The 21,589-nt window shown below is 42.7% G+C and overlaps 1 protein-coding gene across 3 annotated transcripts in view; it reads right to left on the bottom strand.

Annotated features, from left to right (window-relative positions):
- Nucleotides 1–21,589, bottom strand: part of NEDD9 (neural precursor cell expressed, developmentally down-regulated 9) — a 188,959-nt gene that overhangs the window by 16,472 nt on the left and 150,898 nt on the right. For all 3 annotated transcript variants that reach the window (XM_045866374.3, XM_045866377.3, XM_045866373.3), the window contains one exon: nucleotides 11,420–11,866. In XM_045866374.3, the coding sequence (XP_045722330.1) occupies nucleotides 11,420–11,866 (447 nt within the window). The remainder of the gene's footprint in view (nucleotides 1–11,419; nucleotides 11,867–21,589) is intronic.

Below are 21,589 nucleotides of genomic sequence, written 5' to 3'. Positions count from 1 at the left end.
GAGGTGGAGATGGGGTGTTGGGGGGTGGAGCACAGATTAACTATTCTAGGGTATTCTCATCATTATTATTGCTCATACTTCCACATTTGGTAGACGCCTGCTTCAATGATTACAAAAATCAGAAAAATATATTTTTAATAATTTTAAACAGAATTTCAAAAAATAACAAGAAATCCCACTTGGAAGGGTACGGAGGGGTCTTTGTAACTGTTTGGGGTTTCTGTGTCCCATGATTTAATTCTCTGGGTCTAGGTCTCTACATTCCAAAGCAACATCAGAAATGGCCAGAATGACACAATCCTTTCTTCTTGATGTCCAGATAATGCCTCGATAACTGACCACCAGAGTTTACCCATCAATCTAGCAGAGCAGACATGTGTGGACCCGGCTCCTGGCGTTCCGCCCCAGGGCCTCATCAACACCTAGGGAATCCAGGAGGTACTCAGGAAGTATAATGAGTAATTGGTGAGAAGGTAAAAAGTGCCACTGTGCTGTAATAATTATAGTACAGATTTATAACTCCGCCATTAACAGTACCTAAGATTGTCTGAATTCAGAAGTAGGCCTCACTGATTAGCAGTCGGCCATTTGCATTTTTCTTGGCATCTGCGGAAAGTAAAATTAGATTGCTTCCTGTCTATCTCTAATCTCCCCTAGCCCCCTGTTTTATTTATACTATCTCTGGGTCTCATGTATTAACAAGAGTATTTAGATTTCTGAAACCGCCCTCTGGAAAGGACTTATTTCATGTAAATGCCCTTAAAAAGCATTCACAGAGTCACCACAGTATTTATTAGATCTTATAATAACCTCTTTGTCTTAAAGCCCATGAACTGCGTGACCCTTTCCCTTTAAAGAAAAACCCTTAGGAAGAGCAACTTCACTATTATCACTGCCTGCCCGTTAGAACTTGGATCCAGTTTTCAGAAACGGCAAAGTTATACAGGTTTGTCTGTTTAAAATCCAAGATTACTAGTTTCTTTTCTATGACCAGAGGAAAAGCCACATGTTGCCTCCACTGGATTTATTAATTCTCTATAAATTCTCTCTGCCCAGCTTGGGTGTAGCAATGAGCTCATTTATTATTCGCATAGCAACAATATAATGAAAACCGAGTCTGGCCCGAAAAATACACCCTCGTGGGCCAACTGCACGCTTCCTAACACTTCTCTTGAGCTCACTGAAGTTTCTCCCTCTCTGTTGTTGGGTGGTGATTGACTTTCCCTCAAAGACATTCTGCTGTCTGATTTTTAGGCTAGAATTCAGCCTTTTGCTCACCACATCTAAATCGTGGCCAGTCTCTCTCTCTCTCTCTTTTTTTTTTCCCAAAGGAGGAAAAAGTCACGACCGAAGGCTCAGAAGTGGAATGGGGCTCTTGGGTCACTTTCATTTGACATAGCATTCGGGAGGCAAACCACTCCATGGAAACAGTGCCCGATTGTCAAGCCTCTAGCACGCCTCCCCTGCTGCTTTCAGGAAGCAATTTGTGCAGCAAGTGCTAAAGCAATATTTAGTTATGGAGTGACCAAGCGCCAAAGAGCAGCTCGAAGCATTTAATGTGTAAGAGCATGGCGGGGAATGACGTCTGGGCTCCTGCAGTGGTTTGAGGTCTTTCTCTGGACAAAGCTGAATGTGACCCGTGACAGAGCTGGGTCCAGCGAAGTCATTTTTTTTTTTTTTTTTATATCCCGTGGACCGAAATGTTCTTGGAGAACTATAAAAGGCACAAGTGTTTTGGTTCTTTGGATGTCCAGATACATTCAACAGAGCACTAAGCACGACGTCTGGGTTTTGAAATGGATTTTAGAGAGATGCCCCAAAGGGGATGTGATTATGGAAAGGGGGCAAGGCATGAGCATTTCTGGATCCAAATGCCTGGAGCTTTAGGTTCCTCCTACACAGGAGCCCCCTCACGGCCTCACTGGGAGACAGGACATGGTGGCTGAGGTGACAGACCCATCACGTGGGCTGTTACTTCCAGAGACACCTGACCCGCCAAGGGTCTCTGCCATATCCAAGAGGATTAAACAGAGGAAAATGGACAGGAAAAATAACAAGTTCTAGGAGGAAACACTCTCTTAGCTTTTGGTACCAAAGCAGGGAAGAGAGTTCTCCTGAAGAAGCTGCTCTCTGGAAAGTGTTCTCACGTACAGGATGGGCCTTCGAGCTCCAAGTCTCCCTGGCTTAGTATACTCCCCCCACCCCCCCCCACCCCCGGGTTCTTCCTGCTCCTTGCCTTCCATTGCCACAGCTCCATCTCCTGGAGGTGACTGCGGTTTCTAGATGGGAAGGCGGACTGCATCCTAAAGGAAGAGTAAGAAGATTTGCCAAAACCTACGGGGTCAACTTGAAATTTATATCAATGCTTGAGTGTCTTTTTTTTTTTTTTAAGAATCTTGAGGTCAAGCGGTTTTATTAAACTTTTCAAGTGACTCTGGGAAAGAATCAGATAAGAATATCTGGATCATAAAATTTTAGCGAAAACCATTAGAGATAATTCATCCCTACTCCCCATTTCACAGTTGAGGGAACTGAAGTTCAGAGAGGTTATTCAATGGGTTAATGACAGAGAAGTAAATAAGAACCTGGTTGGCTGGGTCCCGTGGTCCACCCCTACTTTTCTCTGTCCTGTTGCTTACATTAGCAAGACAGATTAGAAATTTACTAGAAATTTACTACTTTCCTAGTTTCACAGAGAAACTCACTTCCTTGTTTGAGAAGCAAAACTTAAAATCTGGGTATCTTAAATTTTGGGGGTGCCCCTTTCCCTGGCAAGCCCATTCTGGGAGATTTAACTAGACAGCAATCTCTCCTCATCCATGGTGGATATGTTCCAAGACCGCCAGTGGATGCCTGAAACCGTGGTTAGTACCGAACCCTATATATACTATGTTTTTTTCCCTATACATACATACCTAGGATAAAGTTTAATTTATCAATTCAACACAGTCAGAGATTAACAACAACAATAATAAAATAGAACAATTATAATGATATGCTATATGTGAACGTGGTCTCTCTCAAAATATCTTACTATACTGTAGGTACCCTTTTTATAATGACATGAGACAATAAAATGCCTACGTGATTGAGGTGAAGTGGGGTGAGTGACGTAGGCATTGACCGTATTTCAGAAGGAGGATCATTTGCTTCCAGACCCTGATTGACCGTGGGTAACTGAAATCGTGAGAACAAATACTGCAGATAAGGGGGGACTACTGTGTCTGGTTAAATGAAGTTATCCATCTAGACCAATTGGAAGTCATTTGAAAAGATGTTGCTTCCAATGGTAGAGGAAGCCAACACAGCAATGTTCTCAGTGATACCACGGTCTTTACATCGCCTTCATCATCTGCTCGGGACTTCCAGATCACCTGCCCTGAAACAGACCACCACAGCTGGGTGGCAGGAATTTCCACCTTCTTCAACTCACACTCCGTCAGCATAGAGACTTCTGAAGTGACTTTAATTCTTTCTGGCCAAGATGATGCTGTTTAGCACCCAGGATTCTGATGAGCTGGCATTGCTAATGCAATGTCCTAAACAAGCCCTCTTATTTTAGGGCTTGGCAACATCAACCATTAGCCAGGATGTAAAAATCATTAGCTTCAGAGTCAGACGGACGTAAGTTCAAATATCAAGGTCGCGTCTTACCAGAGGTATGTCCTTCAGCAAGTTAACTCACCTCTCAGACCTCAGATCCCTCCCCCGTAAAGAGAGGGTGGTGTAAGGAACACCTTAGGAAGCTGTTGAGAAGATGCCAGGGCCCAGGACACTTTTGGGTTACCCCCGCTTTTGTCCTAAAACTATTCTGAAAAATGAGTAACTTCATAGCATGCTAAGGGCTACACAGTCAATTGGTGGTAAATTTGAAAATAAATGACCGTTATGATAAATAACTGGTTTAAGCACATCCTGCTTTAAGAAAACCCCCCAAAAATTACCTAAATAAATCAGATGTGACTATGGCATGGCTAAAGATTCTTTGCTTCAAAAATCGACCTACTCTGGAGTCCCTTTAAAGAGAAGATCCCTTGGTACTCTTCAAATGTCACTGGAGTTACATAGACTTTGAGAGAAGACACACTGTCCTAAGTGAGTCACACCGTGACTCCTTAGCCAGGAACAGCATCACTCTCTAGAAGTGTCCCTTGATAACTGGGTGTATGGCACTATTTAGAACCAAGCGCACTTCTGATGGAATCTCGCTGTGCATTTTCCACGATGTACTCAAACAAGCCTGCTTTTAAAGATGTGTTCCACCAATATTAAGTCTGAGTTTTGTCATCAAATCAAATAAATAAATGTATTCTTTTTTCTCCCTCACAAATACAGCATTATCCACTCAGCCAGACATCACACCACACACAATATCTGACCCATTCACTCTGATAAGCAAAGTGGCTTAGCATGAAATCATTGAAAAAGGAAGGAAGGTTACCTCCGCTTGCTCTGGTGTGGGTTTACAAGAAGTTACTGATGCACTTTTAGAAATACGCACTATCTGTGAGCTTCATGACAAATTGCAACTGAGTTAGAATGCCTTGGCATTGACCAAACAAAAAAGGCCTTTGTACATTTTTAGGGAGGTGTTCCAGTTTGCTCATTCCCCTGGCGTGGGTTGCTCGGCTGGGAGGAGAGACTTCTCATTTTCAAAGTGAGCTCATAAAGTCCTGCCCTTAAGTGCTCAAGGACCTCTAATTCTGTGTAGGATGTAGAATTCCTCTTGACTTTTGAGGGCAAGGAATTTAGATGGAAGTTCACTTCTCCACACAGCCCCAAAAGCCATGTATTGAGGGGGAAAATAATTTAAATTCAGATTATCTTTATAGAGAGATGTGCAATTCTGAAACATGGTCCTACTTTATGGAGTTTATAAGTGAAGAAACCAGAGGTACTCTGTGCCCTGTCAAACTCTGATTCTCCCTGCTATTTTCAAGAGGTGTGTGTGTGTCTGTGTGTGTATAGGAAGGGAACAAAGGAAAGTGAGGTGTAGTCAGAGTTTGTCTTCTCGGGGTGCTTTCATTTCCTCTAAATCTATTTTTACTTGGTAGATAAATCATACTGCTAATGTATAGCAGTTAGCTGGCTGGTAACTGAATGGTGCTCTGGGCAACCAGATTTCACAATTCTTCAAATCCCAATAAGGGAAGTCCTCTGTTCCCTAACCAATGACTTTGGGTGAGGGGGTGTGTGTGTGTGCGTGCGCGTCTGTGTGTATGTGTGTAATTCGCGATGACTCAGTGTCTAAGAAGGTACAAATATTATAGTGAATCTATTTCTGGTTCTTATGTTACCTTTCAGGAACGGGCCTGGAAGACCTGGCAAAAATCTTTTAATCATTTCCTGCCAACATTTGGCCATGTCCCATTTTGGAAGGTAGGACATGGTCTTTAAAGACGATGTCATGGGGTTTAGATAAATCTAGAGTTTTCTGAGTGCCACCCCCAAAACAGTACTGGCCCCCAGTCTGGCCCATCACGCCCATTGTAACGGCCATTGGTTTTAATGAACCCATGAGCTTCCCTTGAGATTAAGTGAAGAGGATGACATATTTTGGGGACCAAAGAGGAGGGAGAAAATGGCTGGGGTGCAGACAGGAAGCTTCACAGAGGAGATGAACACTGACATGGGCTTTAAAGTATGAATAAGAGTTTACAGATAGAATGGAGGAGAAAAGTCATTCTAGGTAAATCACAGAATATGCAAAGGAAGCTCTGCTCTCCAGTAAAAATAGTATTGTTCTCCTCTTTAGGTGACCACAGAAGAGTCAACTAATCTTGTCTACATTGAGCAAAATCCATAAAAGTTAGGCTCTCGGGCACCTGGGTGGCACATCCGGTTAAGTGTCCAACTCGATTTCAGCTCAGGTCATGATCTCCAGGTTTTGAGATCAAGCCCCGCATCGAGCTCTGCACTCAGTGGGGAGTCTGCTTGAGATTCTCTCTCCCTCTCCCTCTGCCCCTCTCCATGCTCATGCACATGCACTCTCTCTCTCAAATACATAAATAGATATTTAAAAAAAATAAATAGGTAGGCTCTCAGACATGCTGAACTTTACATCAGTCATGCTTTGAATGCTCACTTGTTGTGTAGAGATAGTTATGATTACAGAAAAGAGATGGTGGCAATCCCCAACACCCTTCTTAGGGGAAAACTACCGAGTAGAATCTGACATAGGTCATAAGAGATCGTAAGGAACTGGATGATAAGATTTGAACAGTGTGTGAATACGATGGGTGATAAGATCAGAACCATTTTTCAGTTTACTTAAAGGTCAACTCAAATTAGATACTTCATTTCTTGCTTCTGCCTCATTCCTTCGTTCATTGGCTGTCATCCGTATGCTGACACTTTGCTGTGAGTGTGGCCTATAGCAGAAAATGCCATACATGGAAATGTCATATGTAAACAACAGCCTTGGCCCCTGCCTGCTGTAATGGGGCTTATAATTTAGCTCAAAACTGATCTTCAGAAGGATGCAAAACAAACCTAATTCCATCAGTTAGAATAAAAGTGACATGTCCAAAAATAATCAGAGAAACACATATCATTCTCCATGCAGATCAAGGCACAGATGGATGAACTCAGGTGGCAGTTTTACTAATCTTTGAAGTAGAAAAATGAGGCTATTTTAGACCTTTGTGGCCCTTAGGCTTTTGGACTTTTGGGGGCCCCACTCTCAGCCACAGTCCCTTAGTAAGTAGAATTTTTGCTTTTAAAGAATTGAGAACATTAAAATATATACATAATTTAGCTTTTCAAATTATTGGACTGTGAGTAACTCAGTTAATTTAAAATTGCCTCTGATGGGGCGCCTGGGTGGCTCAGTTGGTTAAGCGACTGCCTTCGGCTCAGGTCATGATCCTGGAGTCCCGGGATCGAGTCCCGCATCGGGCTCCCTGCTCGGCAGGGAGTCTGCTTCTCCCTCTGACCCTCCTCCCTCTCATGCTCTCTGTCTCTCATTCTCTCTGTCTCAAATAAGTAAATAAAATCTTTAAAAAAAAAAAAATAAATAAAAAATAAAAAAATAAATAAAATTGCCTGTGAGTTCTTGACCATCACAGGGCATATTTAGAAATCTTTGCAAAGTGAGAAGAATCTAACCTACAAATTGTTTTCAAATGTAATAAAGTAGCTCTGAGCTCTAAATGTAGCAATTAATGAGGCTGACATTATGTTGTTTCCTACACATTTGTCTAAATGTTTATTAATTATATTTTGCATATAAATATATTTATATTAATTATATATTTATTATTATAGAAATTATATATAATATATAATTATTATATTTATATTAATATATATTAATATTATATATTTTGTGTTTCATACTTTGGAGTCAAAATTTTTTTGGGGGGGAGGGGGGCCCTCAAACATTCTTGCAGGCCCTGGGCATTCTGCCCATAATGCCTAACGGATAAAACGGCACTGCACCCAAAACCCATAGGGCAAAAGACCAATGAAATTAAGAAAGGTGTCAGCGTATATGGTTTCCAGATAACGAAGAGTTCTTTTCCATTCTGTGCAAAGTTCTTGTAGAACCCAAGAGAGAGAGCCATGCACTCAGAGGGAACAGCCTATGTGTTAGCAGGAAAGTATTTGCATATTTGCTGCACAATCAGAAACACAAACAGGGCTGAGGCCGTTCAAAACAAACTCTGAGAAAGGAAAGACAAACAAGGGAGAGGAACTAATTTTTTAAGCCCCCACCGTGCTAAGCCTTGGGCCAGGTCCTTCCTATATGTTGTTCTATTGAATTCTCACAAGAACTCTGTGAGGTAGTTGCGATTAGTCCCATTAGTCCCCTTCAAGCCTAGGGAAGTTGAGGAACTTGCCAAGGGATTGACAGCTATGAAGGAAGAGAGCCAGGGGTCAGCCTAACCCCAAAGCGCATGCTCTTTGCACAATACTCATGCTGTCTTGTTTCATAAAAGGGTGGGGATGAGATGATTATTATCTTCCTTTTTCTAACCGCTGATATAATAAGTGATATATGTGGTTGGGATGAGTAGAGGCGTCTTAGGTGGGCAAAGGCTGCAGTTTCCCAAAGAGCAAAGTTGAAGTGATAGAAGGCAGAATTTTTTTTTTCCTCTTAAATGATTCATTCATGGAAAAAAATGTGGTGGATGAAACTCCTGAAGCCCACAGTCTGTAGCAACATCAAGGGAATCTTTACCTATGGAAAGTCCCGAATCACAATCAGATTGGCACATATCCAACCCCGCATCATGGTCACTTCACAGTGTTTCTCAAAATGCAGTCCTGGGTCACCTTCCCCAGAACTAGCTAACGAGCTCACCCCAGGGCAGATTCCCAGGACCCAGGATTAGAATTCCTGGTGGGAAAGGCCTGGAAATCTGCATTTCAGCTCACCCTCCCTATCTCTCCAAATGATTCGTATGTTCGCTAAACATTTTAAACCACACTTCCATGGTTTAGAACAAGATCCACCTCCTCTTCCTTTTCTTCTTTAATAGATTTAAAGGGCCATAGCTTAAACTTCCAGAAATGCCTAGTTCTGGGCTTACCACCATTTTACAGATGGGAAAGTAAAGAGAAAAATGGGTATAGGGCTATTCACTAAGTCAGCTACAATAACAACTGAAAAAAAAAAAAAAGCCCGAAGACAAAACAAAAGCAAAACCCAAAAAGCCTACCTGACTCTTGCTGTACTGAGACTAACTCTGGGGGCCTTGGCTTAAGTCATTAGTGTGATTCTCACCCACTGAGAAGACTCCTACACAGAGGAAGATGTTGACAGAAGTGTTTTAAACAACTATTATCTAGAAGGTTAAAATTACCTTTTAGCAGCCAAGCCATTTCCACTAAGAAGGAAGGAGAGAAGGAAGGAAGGAAGGAAGGAAGGGAGGGAGGTGAAAGTGAAAGAAAGAGGGAGGGAAAGAAAGAGCAACAGTGAGAGCAAGCAAGAGAGAGAGGGAGGGAGAGAGAAAAGAGGAAGTAGAAAGGAAGGAAGAGAGGGAGGGGAAAGGAAGGAAGAAGTTTTTCCTCCTCATATCTATCCATGGAGGTTCAAGCCAGTGGCCCAGTGGACACGATGGAGGGGTCAGCCTAGGGGACCAGAGGCACTCAGATGACTTTCAAGTTGAGGTCAGGATATCCTGCAGAACACTTGGTGTTTGTCAGGGAGGAGCCAGGACCATTCCCTCCTGCCCTTCCCATCCTTGCTGCCATGTTACCACTTTGGACTCCCACAGCTCAAAGCTTAGCACTGCAGGCATTATCTATTTCTCAGTTCTGGTAAAGTCCTCCCCTGTAAGGCTGGCAGAGGTCTGATTCGGAAGTTGGCTTCCTCCTACAGGAATCACCTACCTTTTGGTAAGCATAAAATGTTCCACTGATTTTAAAATTAGACAAACAAACAAAACATTGAGTTCGAGTGCACAACCCAACATCAATCCAAGGGAAGGCGTGGTCAAAGTCTCTCCTCTTTAAAAGGATGGAGGGTCAAGGAGCAAATCTGCAGTGCAGTTCCAGCAAATAAAATGGGAAGAAGTCTGAAGTGCTTTTCAGACTTGGAACTAAAAAGGTTGAGTCTTAAAAGGAAAACATGTCACCTTCCTGCCAAAATAAGCTGTGATGAAAGTTTAGACCCCACCACCTTTCAGCCAAGCATTTCCTGTTCTGGTCTCCCTTGTCTGCCTCACACTAGCTCAGATGAGGGAGAGCTATTTTTAAGGTGCAAACAACCAGGACTTAGAATGAGAGAAATTATTTATTTATAGTTACACCTTTCAACTGTTCTTTTTTTCCCTCTGGAGATAAAGAGGCTTGGTTTGGCTTTCCCTTTGAATCTAAAGTCCCTGGGGTAAGAAGGACTTTGAAAGGTCATGATGGAGTCACTTTGCCTCCAGACAGTGATCACTGTCCTGGGCAAAACAAGTCACCACTTCTTCTCATATGCATGTGCTTGGCTTATGCAACACAGTTGCTCTTGAGCAATGGTGTGTAATACATACCTTTTGTATAAGAGGTGATTTGAAAATACATTCGTGGTTTTGTTAGTTTAAGGAATCCAACAGTGATTCTCCCCCCTTTTTTGTCCAACAGAGAATTCCATTATCACGCAAGTAGATATTCCATAATTGACTTGGGTTTGTAAATTCAGCCTTTGTATTAGATTTTCTTGAGCCAGGACACACGCATATGTAGTGTTCTTAGAGCCAGCAAGCTCCTTCTTGTATCTAACTGCGTCTTTCTTTATTTCTTATTCCATTAAATCAGTCCATTCTTAATAACAAACCTCAAAGGACCCATTCATTGTAGACCCTTGGAATTCGCCGGTAAACGAAAGAGAAAAGCCCTCCCTTGTAATGCTCACAAAGGCATGATCTTGGTGTTGGCTATTACTCCTGTAGTTGACTAATCTTATTTTCTTTCCAGTGTGTATTTCCACCTGACATTACAGTGTGTGCTTATCTCCCCACTACAATGTAAGCATCATGAAGGCTTTGTTCACTCTTCAGTTCATCACTGTATCACAAGCTTCAGAAATATACGAAATGAGGGGTGTCTGCCTGGATGGCTCAGCTGGTAGAGCATGTGACTCTTGATACTGGGGTTGTGAATTCAAGCCCCACGTTGGGTGTAGAGATTACTTAAAAAAAATCTTTAAAAAATATATATATTAAATACTTAAAATTAATTTGATGAACAAATTTCTATCTATGTCAAATTGTTGTGACATTTGGAATGATATAGAGTGCTGAAGAGGTACTTCCTTTTTTTTTTTTTTTTTTTTAACAAAATGGTTTCCTAAATATTCTAGCTCTACTGTTTTCACACACTGGCTCTGGCATTATTATAGGAATTACTTGAAGGACAAGAGGATGGCTCCTTTCTAAATTCACTAGTGTCCATGTGTATTGGACAACCTTGAAACAAACAACTCTACAGAAAAGTTGGTTGGCATGACCCACTTCCAGCTTCTTTGCTCCCTTTACTTCTGGTGGGTTCTTTGTGCAGCCAGGCCAATGGGGTCATGATTCAGCTTTTGGTGAAAGGAGAGTCCTTTCTGCATCATTGTACTTGTGCGAAATTTGGTGCCTTGTACCATTCAAGGAGGAAACAGAAAAGACTGGAAACTATTTGAGTGTAGAACCTAGGTCTAAAAGCAGATCTATCAGAAAGACAGAGAGAAACAACTTAATGATCCAGTATGATCTGGAATGACACAAGAACTTATAATGACATGGGAACAAAGTTTTGCTGACCAATGAATGGAAAAATGATGCAGAACCAATGCCCAAGTTCAGGTATGTAGGTATACTTACTCTTTGGAAGATTTATTTACTTCTTGCAAGTTTCATGTTTTTGTTCTGGGAACATTTCTACTGCTCTGAGTGCAATGGAAACAAGTAAGTAGAAACAAAAATCCAGTAGGTCACTCACTCACCTTTTTGCTTAAGTGGGGACCATTAGCTCCCCCAATGCTTCTCTGCACTGATGGTGGTACTTGATACACATCTTGTTCCTGGGTACCATGGCTAGTGGGGACCTGGTAAATTCCCTGATGTTGGTAGGAAGGTGGTACTTGGTAGATGGTGTCTCGAGGGGCACCATGTAGGTTTGGCACTTGATAGAGCTTCTGTTGGCCAAAGGTCTGGTGCATTAGCCCAGAAGTAGGCTGGTCCTGACTGGAGGGGGTATCCTGAAAGGGGCCAATCAGAAGCTTCACCCGGTTGCCTGGGACAATGCCTTGTCGACCATGTAAGGAGCAGAGCCACCATCCTTCCAGTCCTCCTGTGTTCTGCTCTATGACAGTCAGGATATCTCCCTTGCGGAAGGCCAGTTCCTCAGCACACTCTGGGACATTGTCGTATAAGGCCCTTGCCATAAGATTCTAGGAAGAAGAGAACAGAGAGAAATCACGTTAGAATGCTAGCTCAGTCCTTTAAACACTGAAAGCCCATGCTCCTATGGAGAGGCACACTTCCTGTAAGGGAGAGAAGAACAAATATGAACAATAGCCTGTAAAGAGAAAAACAGATGGTGCAGACAAAACACAGATACATACGTCCTGTGTCTGCCACCAATGACATCAGACTGTCTCCTCGGCAAAGCTCAGAACACCCCAAGAGTTCTTTCTTCCAGCACTAGATGCTGTGCCAAGGGATTATGAGTAGCACTGGTAAAGAGTTCACTATACAAAAACACTTTTCTTCCTTTCTTAAAGCCAGCTTAAAGAATAAAATATTCCGAGATGTGTCACAGCAGACATTTCTCAAGCTTTTCATACATTGGAGGCAGAAAGAGTCAAAGAAAATCCCAAATAATAAACGGTACACATGGCATTTATATCTGGCATTAAAATGGAAACAAAAGTAGACTTATATATGCTTTGGCAGGGCTTACAAATTCTTCTTTTTTTTTTTTTTAGATTTATTTATTTATTTATTTGAGAGAGAGAGAATGAGAGACAGAAAGCATGAGAGGGAGGAGGGTCAGAGGGAGAAGCAGACCCCCCGCCGAGCAGGGAGCCCGATGCGGGACTCGATCCAGGGACTCCAGGATCATGACCTGAGCCGAAGGCAGTCGCTCAACCAACTGAGCCACCTAGGCGCCCAGGGCTTACAAAGTCTTATTCTCAGTTGATCAAGAAGTCCTTGGATACAGGGAGAGTCGACAAGCAAGTATTTTTTCCATGATCATCAAGCATGGAGCGTAAGTGATAGTAGTCTACATCTCCAGACTGGATGGCAGGGAGCGATGAAGAATTTACTGCATGTAGGCAGATGTCACCACTTTCTTTTTTGGTCTTTTATTCATACCTTTCCTGAAGGCCCCTCCTCACCCTGCCACTTTCCCCCCCGTACTTCTTGAATCTCACCATTCACATCAGAAAGGCTCTGCCTTCCCCTTTCATGGGCCCAAAACACTCTCTCCCTTTGTATGAAGGCCTGTCTGGCACATTCGGTACTAAGCAGACAGCCAAAGTAGGCATTCAGCAGAGAGTGGGCAAGCAGTACGTGCTGACATTCTTGGAAGCCTTTCAAAGGCTCCGTAGATTTCATTTATTGGCGTTAGTCATGTTTCACAGTATGATGGCAGCCATCACCACATGCCTGCCCCTTCCCAGCACACAGAGGAGTCGGGATGCTATAAATTCATCACAAGCACTTGGAAAACTGAAAGTGATCTCTGGTGCTTCACTAAAGTGTCTGGATGCACTTGAGTCACTGGGATGATGATCATTTGTGGGAGGAGGGACTGCCTATTGGGTGGAGCATGTTTAGGACTTTACATATTCGTGGAATTTTTGGCAGTTGTTTGGATTTCTGCCCCCCCCCCCCCGCCTTGCTTCTCTAGAAACATGGACTTGATCTTTTAGCCCCGTGCTTTTCATTCCTTTAGAACTGACATACATTAATCATCTCCCCCTGTACTATGCCCCATAACCACAGTCTTGTGCTGTGTGCTGAGCCTCCCCTCTGGGGGTGTGGGGGGGTGCTGCATTATGTAAGGCAGCTCCCCTCCCGTCAGTACCTGGGAGGGGGTCCTACTCTTACTGTTAATCTTCTTAGTGCAACTACTTAACCTAAGAAAAGGAGATCAAGCCATAGAAGTGAGTACCCAGGGAGCCTGAGGATGCTTTTTTAAGAATAAGGTTGAAGTTCTTGTTCTTGACAGTTTTGAGATCCAAGAAGTCTATAATGTAGACAGGTGAGCAGTAAGGGAAGCTCAAGGGAAACTAGGTGAAGATTTTACTTAGTATTTATATGCTAGGAAGCTCTGGGGTTTTTCCTAACAAAAATTCACATACATGAAGATAAAATTATGCACCATCCTATCCTGGCTTGAGGAATCACTTAAGGATGTGTCATAATCCTAAAATCTGTTTCTCTTCTTCCATTTTTTGAGTGTTGTGTAACTTAAAAGAAAAGTCATAGAGTTACAGACAAGATTCTTTGTACCAAAGTAATCTGAGGGAGATCACCCCACCAGAATTGTATTGTGATTACAGAGTAGGGAGAGAGCCAAGCACTCTGGTCTCTGTCCCTTTCGCTGGGGCCCCATTCAGTGATTGGGAATGGCTGGTAAAAAAGCCCAAGATGAAATCAGAAGTGATAGAGTTAGGACTAGTTCTATGGAAGCTGAGGGTGGGTAGCTGTATGATTCTAGTGGCTGTGAAGAAGAGAAAGAAAAGAAACAGAAAATAGTAGAAAGGCAAAGGACTACAGACCTAATCAGCACAAATAAGCTGGAGGCATGTGGAGTTGGGTCAGTGCCATGGGACTCCATGCAGCACTGAAGTGGGGCACTGGACCGTGCTTGATGCGAGGCAGCTAGAAATCCCCATGTGAGAGTCGTTCTGGATGTTCTTCGTCTTCTGTCCCCCTGACCTTCCCACCACCTGGGAAGCAGCATGCTAATGCTTCAGATGTGCCCCAAGAGCTGTTTCTCTGGGAAAACCTTCAGAGACTGTTGTCCTCGCTAACGGCGGCAGGGTGAATATCCTGACGAGTTGTCCATGATTCCCCAGCAGTCCTCCCTGCTGCCCACAGAGGTGAGGCTTTAGGAAGAGAGCTTGCTTGGCATGACTGTTGGTGGCATGCACCCAAGTGCTAGCTGGACACCTCACACAGTGACAGATATTCTCAGCCTTGGCTGAACAAGAATGAGTGATTTAGTATCTGTGCAAGCTACAGAGTCGGCGTCTACACCCCTCCCTCTCCCATATGGAAAGTTACGTGCACTTCCAGAGACCTTTAGAGAACACCTGACCCAACCTCCATGTTTTACAGAAAAAGGAACAGGTCTGGGGAGGCCAGTTCATCATTTGCCCAAAGCCACACTGTTGGTGTCAGAGATGGGAATGGGACTATGGTCTCTTGGTTCAGTTCTCTTTCCACAACTCTAAGCTACACAGTGTCCTCCTAACTGGGCTCAACTCCATTATATAGCAAAGTTCTGAAGATGACAATTCTTGTCATGTTTATAGAATAGACTATTTCCTTTTGTGCCTTAATTTCCGGTTAAAATTACCGGTTACCTCATCGGTAAAATGAGGAAGGTTTGCTGTGAGGATGAAATAAGTTAATACAAGTCAAGTACCTTAATGCTGCTGGAGGCTTAGGAAGCTATTGTGACAACTTATTTAATTTGCTGGATGGCACTTTGGGCTTAGGCTCCCTCCCAACTCAGACTCCAGTCAGTTTTCTGTCAAGGGTTGGGTCCTAATTATGCTACTCTCTCTCTCTCTCTATATATAGCTGATATTTCTCTTGCTCACAATTATATATCAGGAGAACTGTTTTAATTATGCTACTATATATATATATATATAGCTGATGTTTCTCTTGCTCACAATTATATATCAGGAGAACTGTATCTTGCAGTATTTCTCTGAATTAATAATGAGTTGTGGTCACTTCAACCTCTTATGGAATATTTGCCTGCAAAGAGCAATAATGAAACTATTGATTGCCCTCAAGAGACCGAGACAAAATATTATTACTACTACTACTCTGATTACTCCTGAATGAATTATGGATATATCTCTTTAGATTCCAGCAGAGCCCAAGCCATCAGAAAGGGGGAAAAATGGGTGAGGAGCCTGGCTTTTGAAAACGCTTGGTGCTTTGGGGGCAAGAGTTCATTCGAGGAGATAACAGCAAAATTAACGTCAGCCAGAACACAAACCATCTCATTCATAAGTCAAGCAGAGAAAGTCAATTATCATATGGTTTCACTTATTTGTGGAACATAAGGAATAGCATGGAGGACATTAGGAGAAGGAAGGGAAAAATGAGTCCAGCAAATCAGAGGGGGAGACAAACCATGAGAGACTATGGACTCCGAGAAACAAACTGAGGGTTTTAGAGGAGAGGGGGTGGGGGGATGGGTTAGCCTGGTGATGGGTATTAAGGGGGGCACATACTGCATGGAGCGCTGGGTGTTATACGCAAACAATGAATCATGGATCACTACATCAAAAACTAATGATATATTGTACGGTGACTAACATAACATAATAAAATAAAATAAAATAAAATAAAATAAAATAAAATAAAATAAAATAAAATAAAATAAAATAAAATAAAATATAATAAAATAAAATAAAATAAAATAAAATAAAATAAAATAAAATAAAAAAACCCCAAAAAACAAAAGTGCATGGAGTTGATAGGCAGATCAAGAGTTAATTTGTCTGGCTAGGAGAAGGTGGAGGGACCTCCTCCTTCAGGGTGGAGGTGTGATGCCTTAAGGCCACAAAGTCAGAAGGGTGATTATCTGAATATCTTAGAAAAACCCAGGAGAAGGGGTTTGTCTATTCAAGATCTCATCTTTCTCCCACCCGCCCCAGGATATTTATCTCTAGGGCAGGAAATGTCAACAGAGAAACAAATCTAGGAGAGATAAGAGAGCTATGTTGTTCTATAGGCAGTTGGATGGCTAGCCTCAGGAGGGTGGCAGTTAGAAATGCAACTAGAGCTTGGCAGAGCGCCAGAACAGTTGGGGCACAGAAGTTGAAAGCCAGAGGAACTTCAATTACTCCAGCTCCTTTACCTTACAAATGAGAAAAAATGAGGCTCGAGGAGTTAATGATTTGCCAAGCCACCTGGCAAGAAGGTCACAGAGCTGGGGCAAGAATTCGGGGTCTCCAGCTCCAGAATTGGGACAATATTCAACAAAGTTAAATGCATGTGCTACCAAAGCTGTGGTTCTAGTTAGGATTGGAAATCAGCATTTAGAGTTATAAATTCTCTTTGAGGGAACCCTAACTCTAGTAGCCTCTAGCATTGATCCCCCCACCCCAGTCTTTCTTGAAGTTCTCTTTTGGCTTCCATGATTCCACCTCTGGTTTCTTCTCTTCTTTCTATTCTCATGACCACTCATCTACCTTCTTCTTCACAGACTAATCATGTTCCAAAGGGATCCCTCTGTTCTTTGCTCGTCTTTACATGCGCAGTCTCTAGAGGAAATCTTATCCCTACCAATGGCATCTAAACACACCAGATAACAGATCCATGGCTCCAGCCTAGAAATTTCTTCCGCACTCTGGTCCCATATCTCCGACTGGCTAATGGGTATCTTCACCGCTAACTCAACAAGTGTAAAAACCCCTTTCTCCTGCTTTATCTCTCTTCACAGCACGCATGAAGATAGGAGGCTCAGAGGTTTGCTGAATCTCTTCACAATCTGGAACCCAATCAGCTTGGCCCCCATCTTCCTCCTCACTGCCTCTCCTAGTTCAGGCCTTTAACAACCTTGTATTGGGAGTCCAGCAATTGCTTCTCAACTGGTTTTCCTGCATTTACTTTCTCCCACCTCAAAATCTATCTTCTGCCTTCCCCAGAAGAGTTATCTTTCCAAACATATCTGCCGGTTTCCTTTCCAGTTCTTTGTAATAGTATTTCTCTCAGTATGACTTGTAATATCCCATTCAAGACCGTGAACTCCTGAAGTTCAGGGAGACTGGCCTATTCCTTTGGCGTTTCCAGAACTTGAGCCCAGTGTCTGAAGCAAAATGTACCTCACTAAATGTTTGCTAACTTAAAATGGATTCTGGACTCTGATTTCCTGGTTCTCTACAGAGAAGGTGAAATTGTTTTCTAGAGACGTCAGCAAGATACTTGGCAAAACTTTTCAGATGGACATAGGAAGATGAACTAACAGAACCAGAAAGATGAATGGCATGTCCAGACCTCACAGCCAGAGAATGTGGGAGATGTTAAGCAGGAAAGTGCCCCCCCACACCATTAAACAGGATGATGACGTAGATGGGAGCTTGAATCTAGTGTCCACAACCACTGAGCAAACAGGAAGGCCAGGAGGAGCTGACCATCCCAGCCAGATTAAATATAGTCATCTTTGGAAGAGCTTTTTCTCCCTCCAGTACAGCGACCTCCATCTGGCAGCAGGTGACTGGGCACCATTCATGCTTTGCCAGGATGTTGGGTTCTGCTGTTCCTGGTTCAGCTGTGCCTGAGGAGTGGGAATAAAATACCATACAACTAGCCAGAACACCGGGTACAGAGAGCTCTAGGTCATATGACAGTTTCCACACCATCCCCCACTCTTCCCTGCCTTTTTTGTTGTTGTTGTTGTTGCTATCAAAATGTCAAGAAAGCTTATTATTACTCCCACTGCCAGGGAAACTATCTGCTTTCCCAAATACAGAGAGGTGTGACTTATAATTTCCATGACCATTCATGCTGTTCTTTGAAGAGAAATGAGACACAATGGCCGATGTGTCACCCCATTAGGACTGATAGCATCATCAATGGCCTGACTTCCTCTTATTATTTTTACTTCATTCTATATTTATCACGTAGGAGCTCCTGCCAAGACCTTGGGGCTGCCACATTCTCAACCACATGACTTTCCTGTACCCAACTTCCCAGACTTTCGGCCTGGACTCTGGTGGGGTGCGTGTGCATGCACGGGCGTGCACACCGCATACACACAGTGGACAGATCCTGAGAAACAGGCACAGTAAGGAAGGAAATGGCCATTGTCAAGGAAATCAGTCCTAAAGGAAGTAACTCAGGAATGAGCATCATCGAGGTTAGTCTCAGGACACACTGGGGAAGAGAAAGAAAGGCTTAGACAAAAATCAGCTTCGGTCTGAGGGCGATCAAACCACTTTGGCTTCCCCCCACCATCATCTTTGGGTTATAGGGAAATGTGGAATTTCCCCAAAGAAGGTAACAGTCAGAAAACGTGGATATCTACAAGTGTCTGGATTTCGATTCTTGGAATACTTGGTTTACACCTGGGTTTTTTCACTGGATGATCTGGGCTGTTGAATTTTTGGAGCTGAATCCTCTGGAGGTTGTTAAATAGCAGACGTGAGACTTTCAAGAAAGTTCAGGAGTTAGAAGATAGGATATATATCACTTGCAGATTTTTTTCTCAGCGATATATGTCAACTGTAGTCTGACATGGTGTTCATTATGTGATCTGAACTAGCCATGGGAAGGCACCAGGAGAATTTCCCTAGTCATATTTCTGATACCCTGTGAGGGGCATCCAACATGTGCTGTGAAGATTTCTCTGGCTCCGAGGCCACATTTCAGCCAATGATTTTCATTTTCTGGAAAGTGCTTCTCAACTCCTATGGTGGTCACAAAGCTTACATGAGTATCTCGGACCTTCTGAATATTCACGTCATTTACTCTGCCCCAAATCCTCACATTTTCTTAGATTTTCTAGCCTTGTGAACTTTACCCATAGCATTCTCTTTTGAGCATTTCTGAGTGGAAAATGCTTTAAGAAATCTGGCATTAGACACTTGTCTTCCAAAGGTACTCTTTGACACACAGCAGTCCTGACGGCCACTGTGGGGCTGCATCCTGTGTGTGGTCAAGACCCAAGGCACCCATATTTGGGAATCTTAACATCTCTTCCATTATTGGCCCATTCCTGTTTGATGAGGTATCATTTAGAACCCTGCATTATTTTGGGGGTTCATGTACCAAAGTGACACTACCTCTTGAGAGTCGGTGAGAAGATCTGAGGCTCTTGGCCAGTTTTGATATGTGGACCTCAGAAAGAATTTTCCATCTGATCAGATTTGGTCACATCATATGGACAGTATAGATGTGAGATTAAATAAGTGTTCCTTCAAATGCTGGTTTTCCTTCCTTCTTTGCACAATGCCACCTATTCTCCCTTGATTGAAGCTTGATGCAGGACAAAAACAACATATGATGGGATTTGTTTACCATGAAACCAACAAAAGCCTGGAGCAAATCCTTTGTTTCATCTAAAAAAAAAATTACAAATGGGTTGTTAGGGAGGCCTGCGTGCGTGTGTGTGTGTGTGTGTGTGTGTGTGTGTGTGTGACTTCATAGTCACCTTCTATTATTTCTTGGCCAGTTGTGGAGGATGAATTTGAATCCTGACCAGAGTGAGAAAGTAGCATTTCCTCACAAGTCTGATGATCAGAAACAATACACATGTCTTCAGGAGCTCAGTTTTCCATTCCTCTATGGTCTTGGAGATTTTTTTTAAGCAACTCCTGAGGGTCTTAAAGAAGGTGGAAGGACACCGTGGTTTCTATGTGTTAGAACCAAAAGTCACCCATAGCTTGACCAGAACCAATTAGGCTAGAATTTTAGGCCAAGAAGGGATTCTAGAGATCATTCAAACCCGATCTTGTTTTACAGCCCAGAGAGTCATCTATTAGATTAGCAGCAGAGCCAGAACTAGCATCTGGTTCCCCTCTTAATCTAGGATTTTTTCCACTGGACCAGGATGTGCTTCCTGAGAACCTCTCCATCTTAGAATTTAGTACTGTTGTTATTAAGCCTTGGAATTTATAAGCATTTGTCCCAGGTTGCCTGGTTTTGAGAGATTTAAGTATAGTATATTGGCAAAGGATCAAAAACATGGGGCAGGCACAAAATCTTTTCAGGGTTCTGTCCCTAGATAAATCTGACGGGCGCCATATAATGATGAAGGCCTGACACCCACTCACCCAAAAGATAGGTTTTTATTAACAATAAAACAACCAGCTGGATTTCAGCCAATATTACAGTGTTGGCACTGGACCACATCTATCTGCCTGTCTAGACAAATCCCTCCAATCTCCAGGTACTTGGGGAAGTGAAATGAGAATTAAGTTATAAAGGAGTAGGAGACGCCAGTCCACTATATTATGGTTTATTTCCAAAAACCAGTATCATTTCTCAAAAGGCAAAGCACGAAAGTTACAACATCTAATCAAGTATTTGAAAGAAGGGAAATATCTTATTTTTTCCATTCCCACGTATCTTATCTTCCTACACCAAGGTATGCAGCTCTCAGGGTCCGAAGTAATATCTAAATCCACCAACACCAGTACACACACACTAGCAACCCTGGCCTGCCTCCCAGCCAGGCCCAGTCGACATACCTTGGATGCCCCCCCGCAACTCTTTAAGATGTCCCCTTACCTAGGTTCACTGCCTGATTGCTATTATCCCACTTCACTTGCAAGGTCCTCAAAGAGTTTTTAAAAATGGACCGGTATACATGGCTGAAAGGGTGTCTACAACCATAGGCTGTCAGCCTTGCACCTGCAGAGACGTCTCAAGGAAGAACCTTCAGGTGCTGTCACTTCTCAGCTAGAAGAGGGAGAAAATATGGCAAGAGCACATGGAATGGAAGAAAACCTCTAAATGAAATGGTTCAGCAGCTAGGTATATAGTCAAGCTCCTACATGTATGTATTATATACCAGTTTATAAGAATAAAATGGCTTTCTTCAAGGTTCTGTTCTAAATGCGTGTCCCATTATTTTATATACATCAATATAAAATTGTATATATCCATTACGCATGCACACACATGTATGTGTACACACACACACGACAGAGGAAGGCTTCTGAGAACTAAGGTTGCCTTAGAGACAGTCTGATGGTTTTACATGTGGTCTGAGTGAGACCTCATGCTTCTTAGTATTTTGTGGTATTCACTTGAACACACCAGGGCCACGTATGTAAGAGGAAGTTTCCACTTGCTGAGGACCTGTGACATGAAGCTCAACCTCAGTGATGGTACAACTATAGCGAATGGTTCTGTGCTTGTATTTTTGTGCTTCTGTCACATAGAACCAGTAAGGCAATTTTTTTTTTAAG

Source organism: Mirounga angustirostris, unplaced genomic scaffold (assembly GCF_029215605.1).
Source record: "Mirounga angustirostris isolate CCGP_5_RB_7025 unplaced genomic scaffold, mMirAng1.0.hap1 SCAF_8, whole genome shotgun sequence".
Lineage (NCBI taxonomy): Eukaryota > Metazoa > Chordata > Mammalia > Carnivora > Phocidae > Mirounga > Mirounga angustirostris.
Note: the sequence above shows the minus strand (reverse complement) of the source record. Positions and strands in the feature narration are given on the sequence as shown.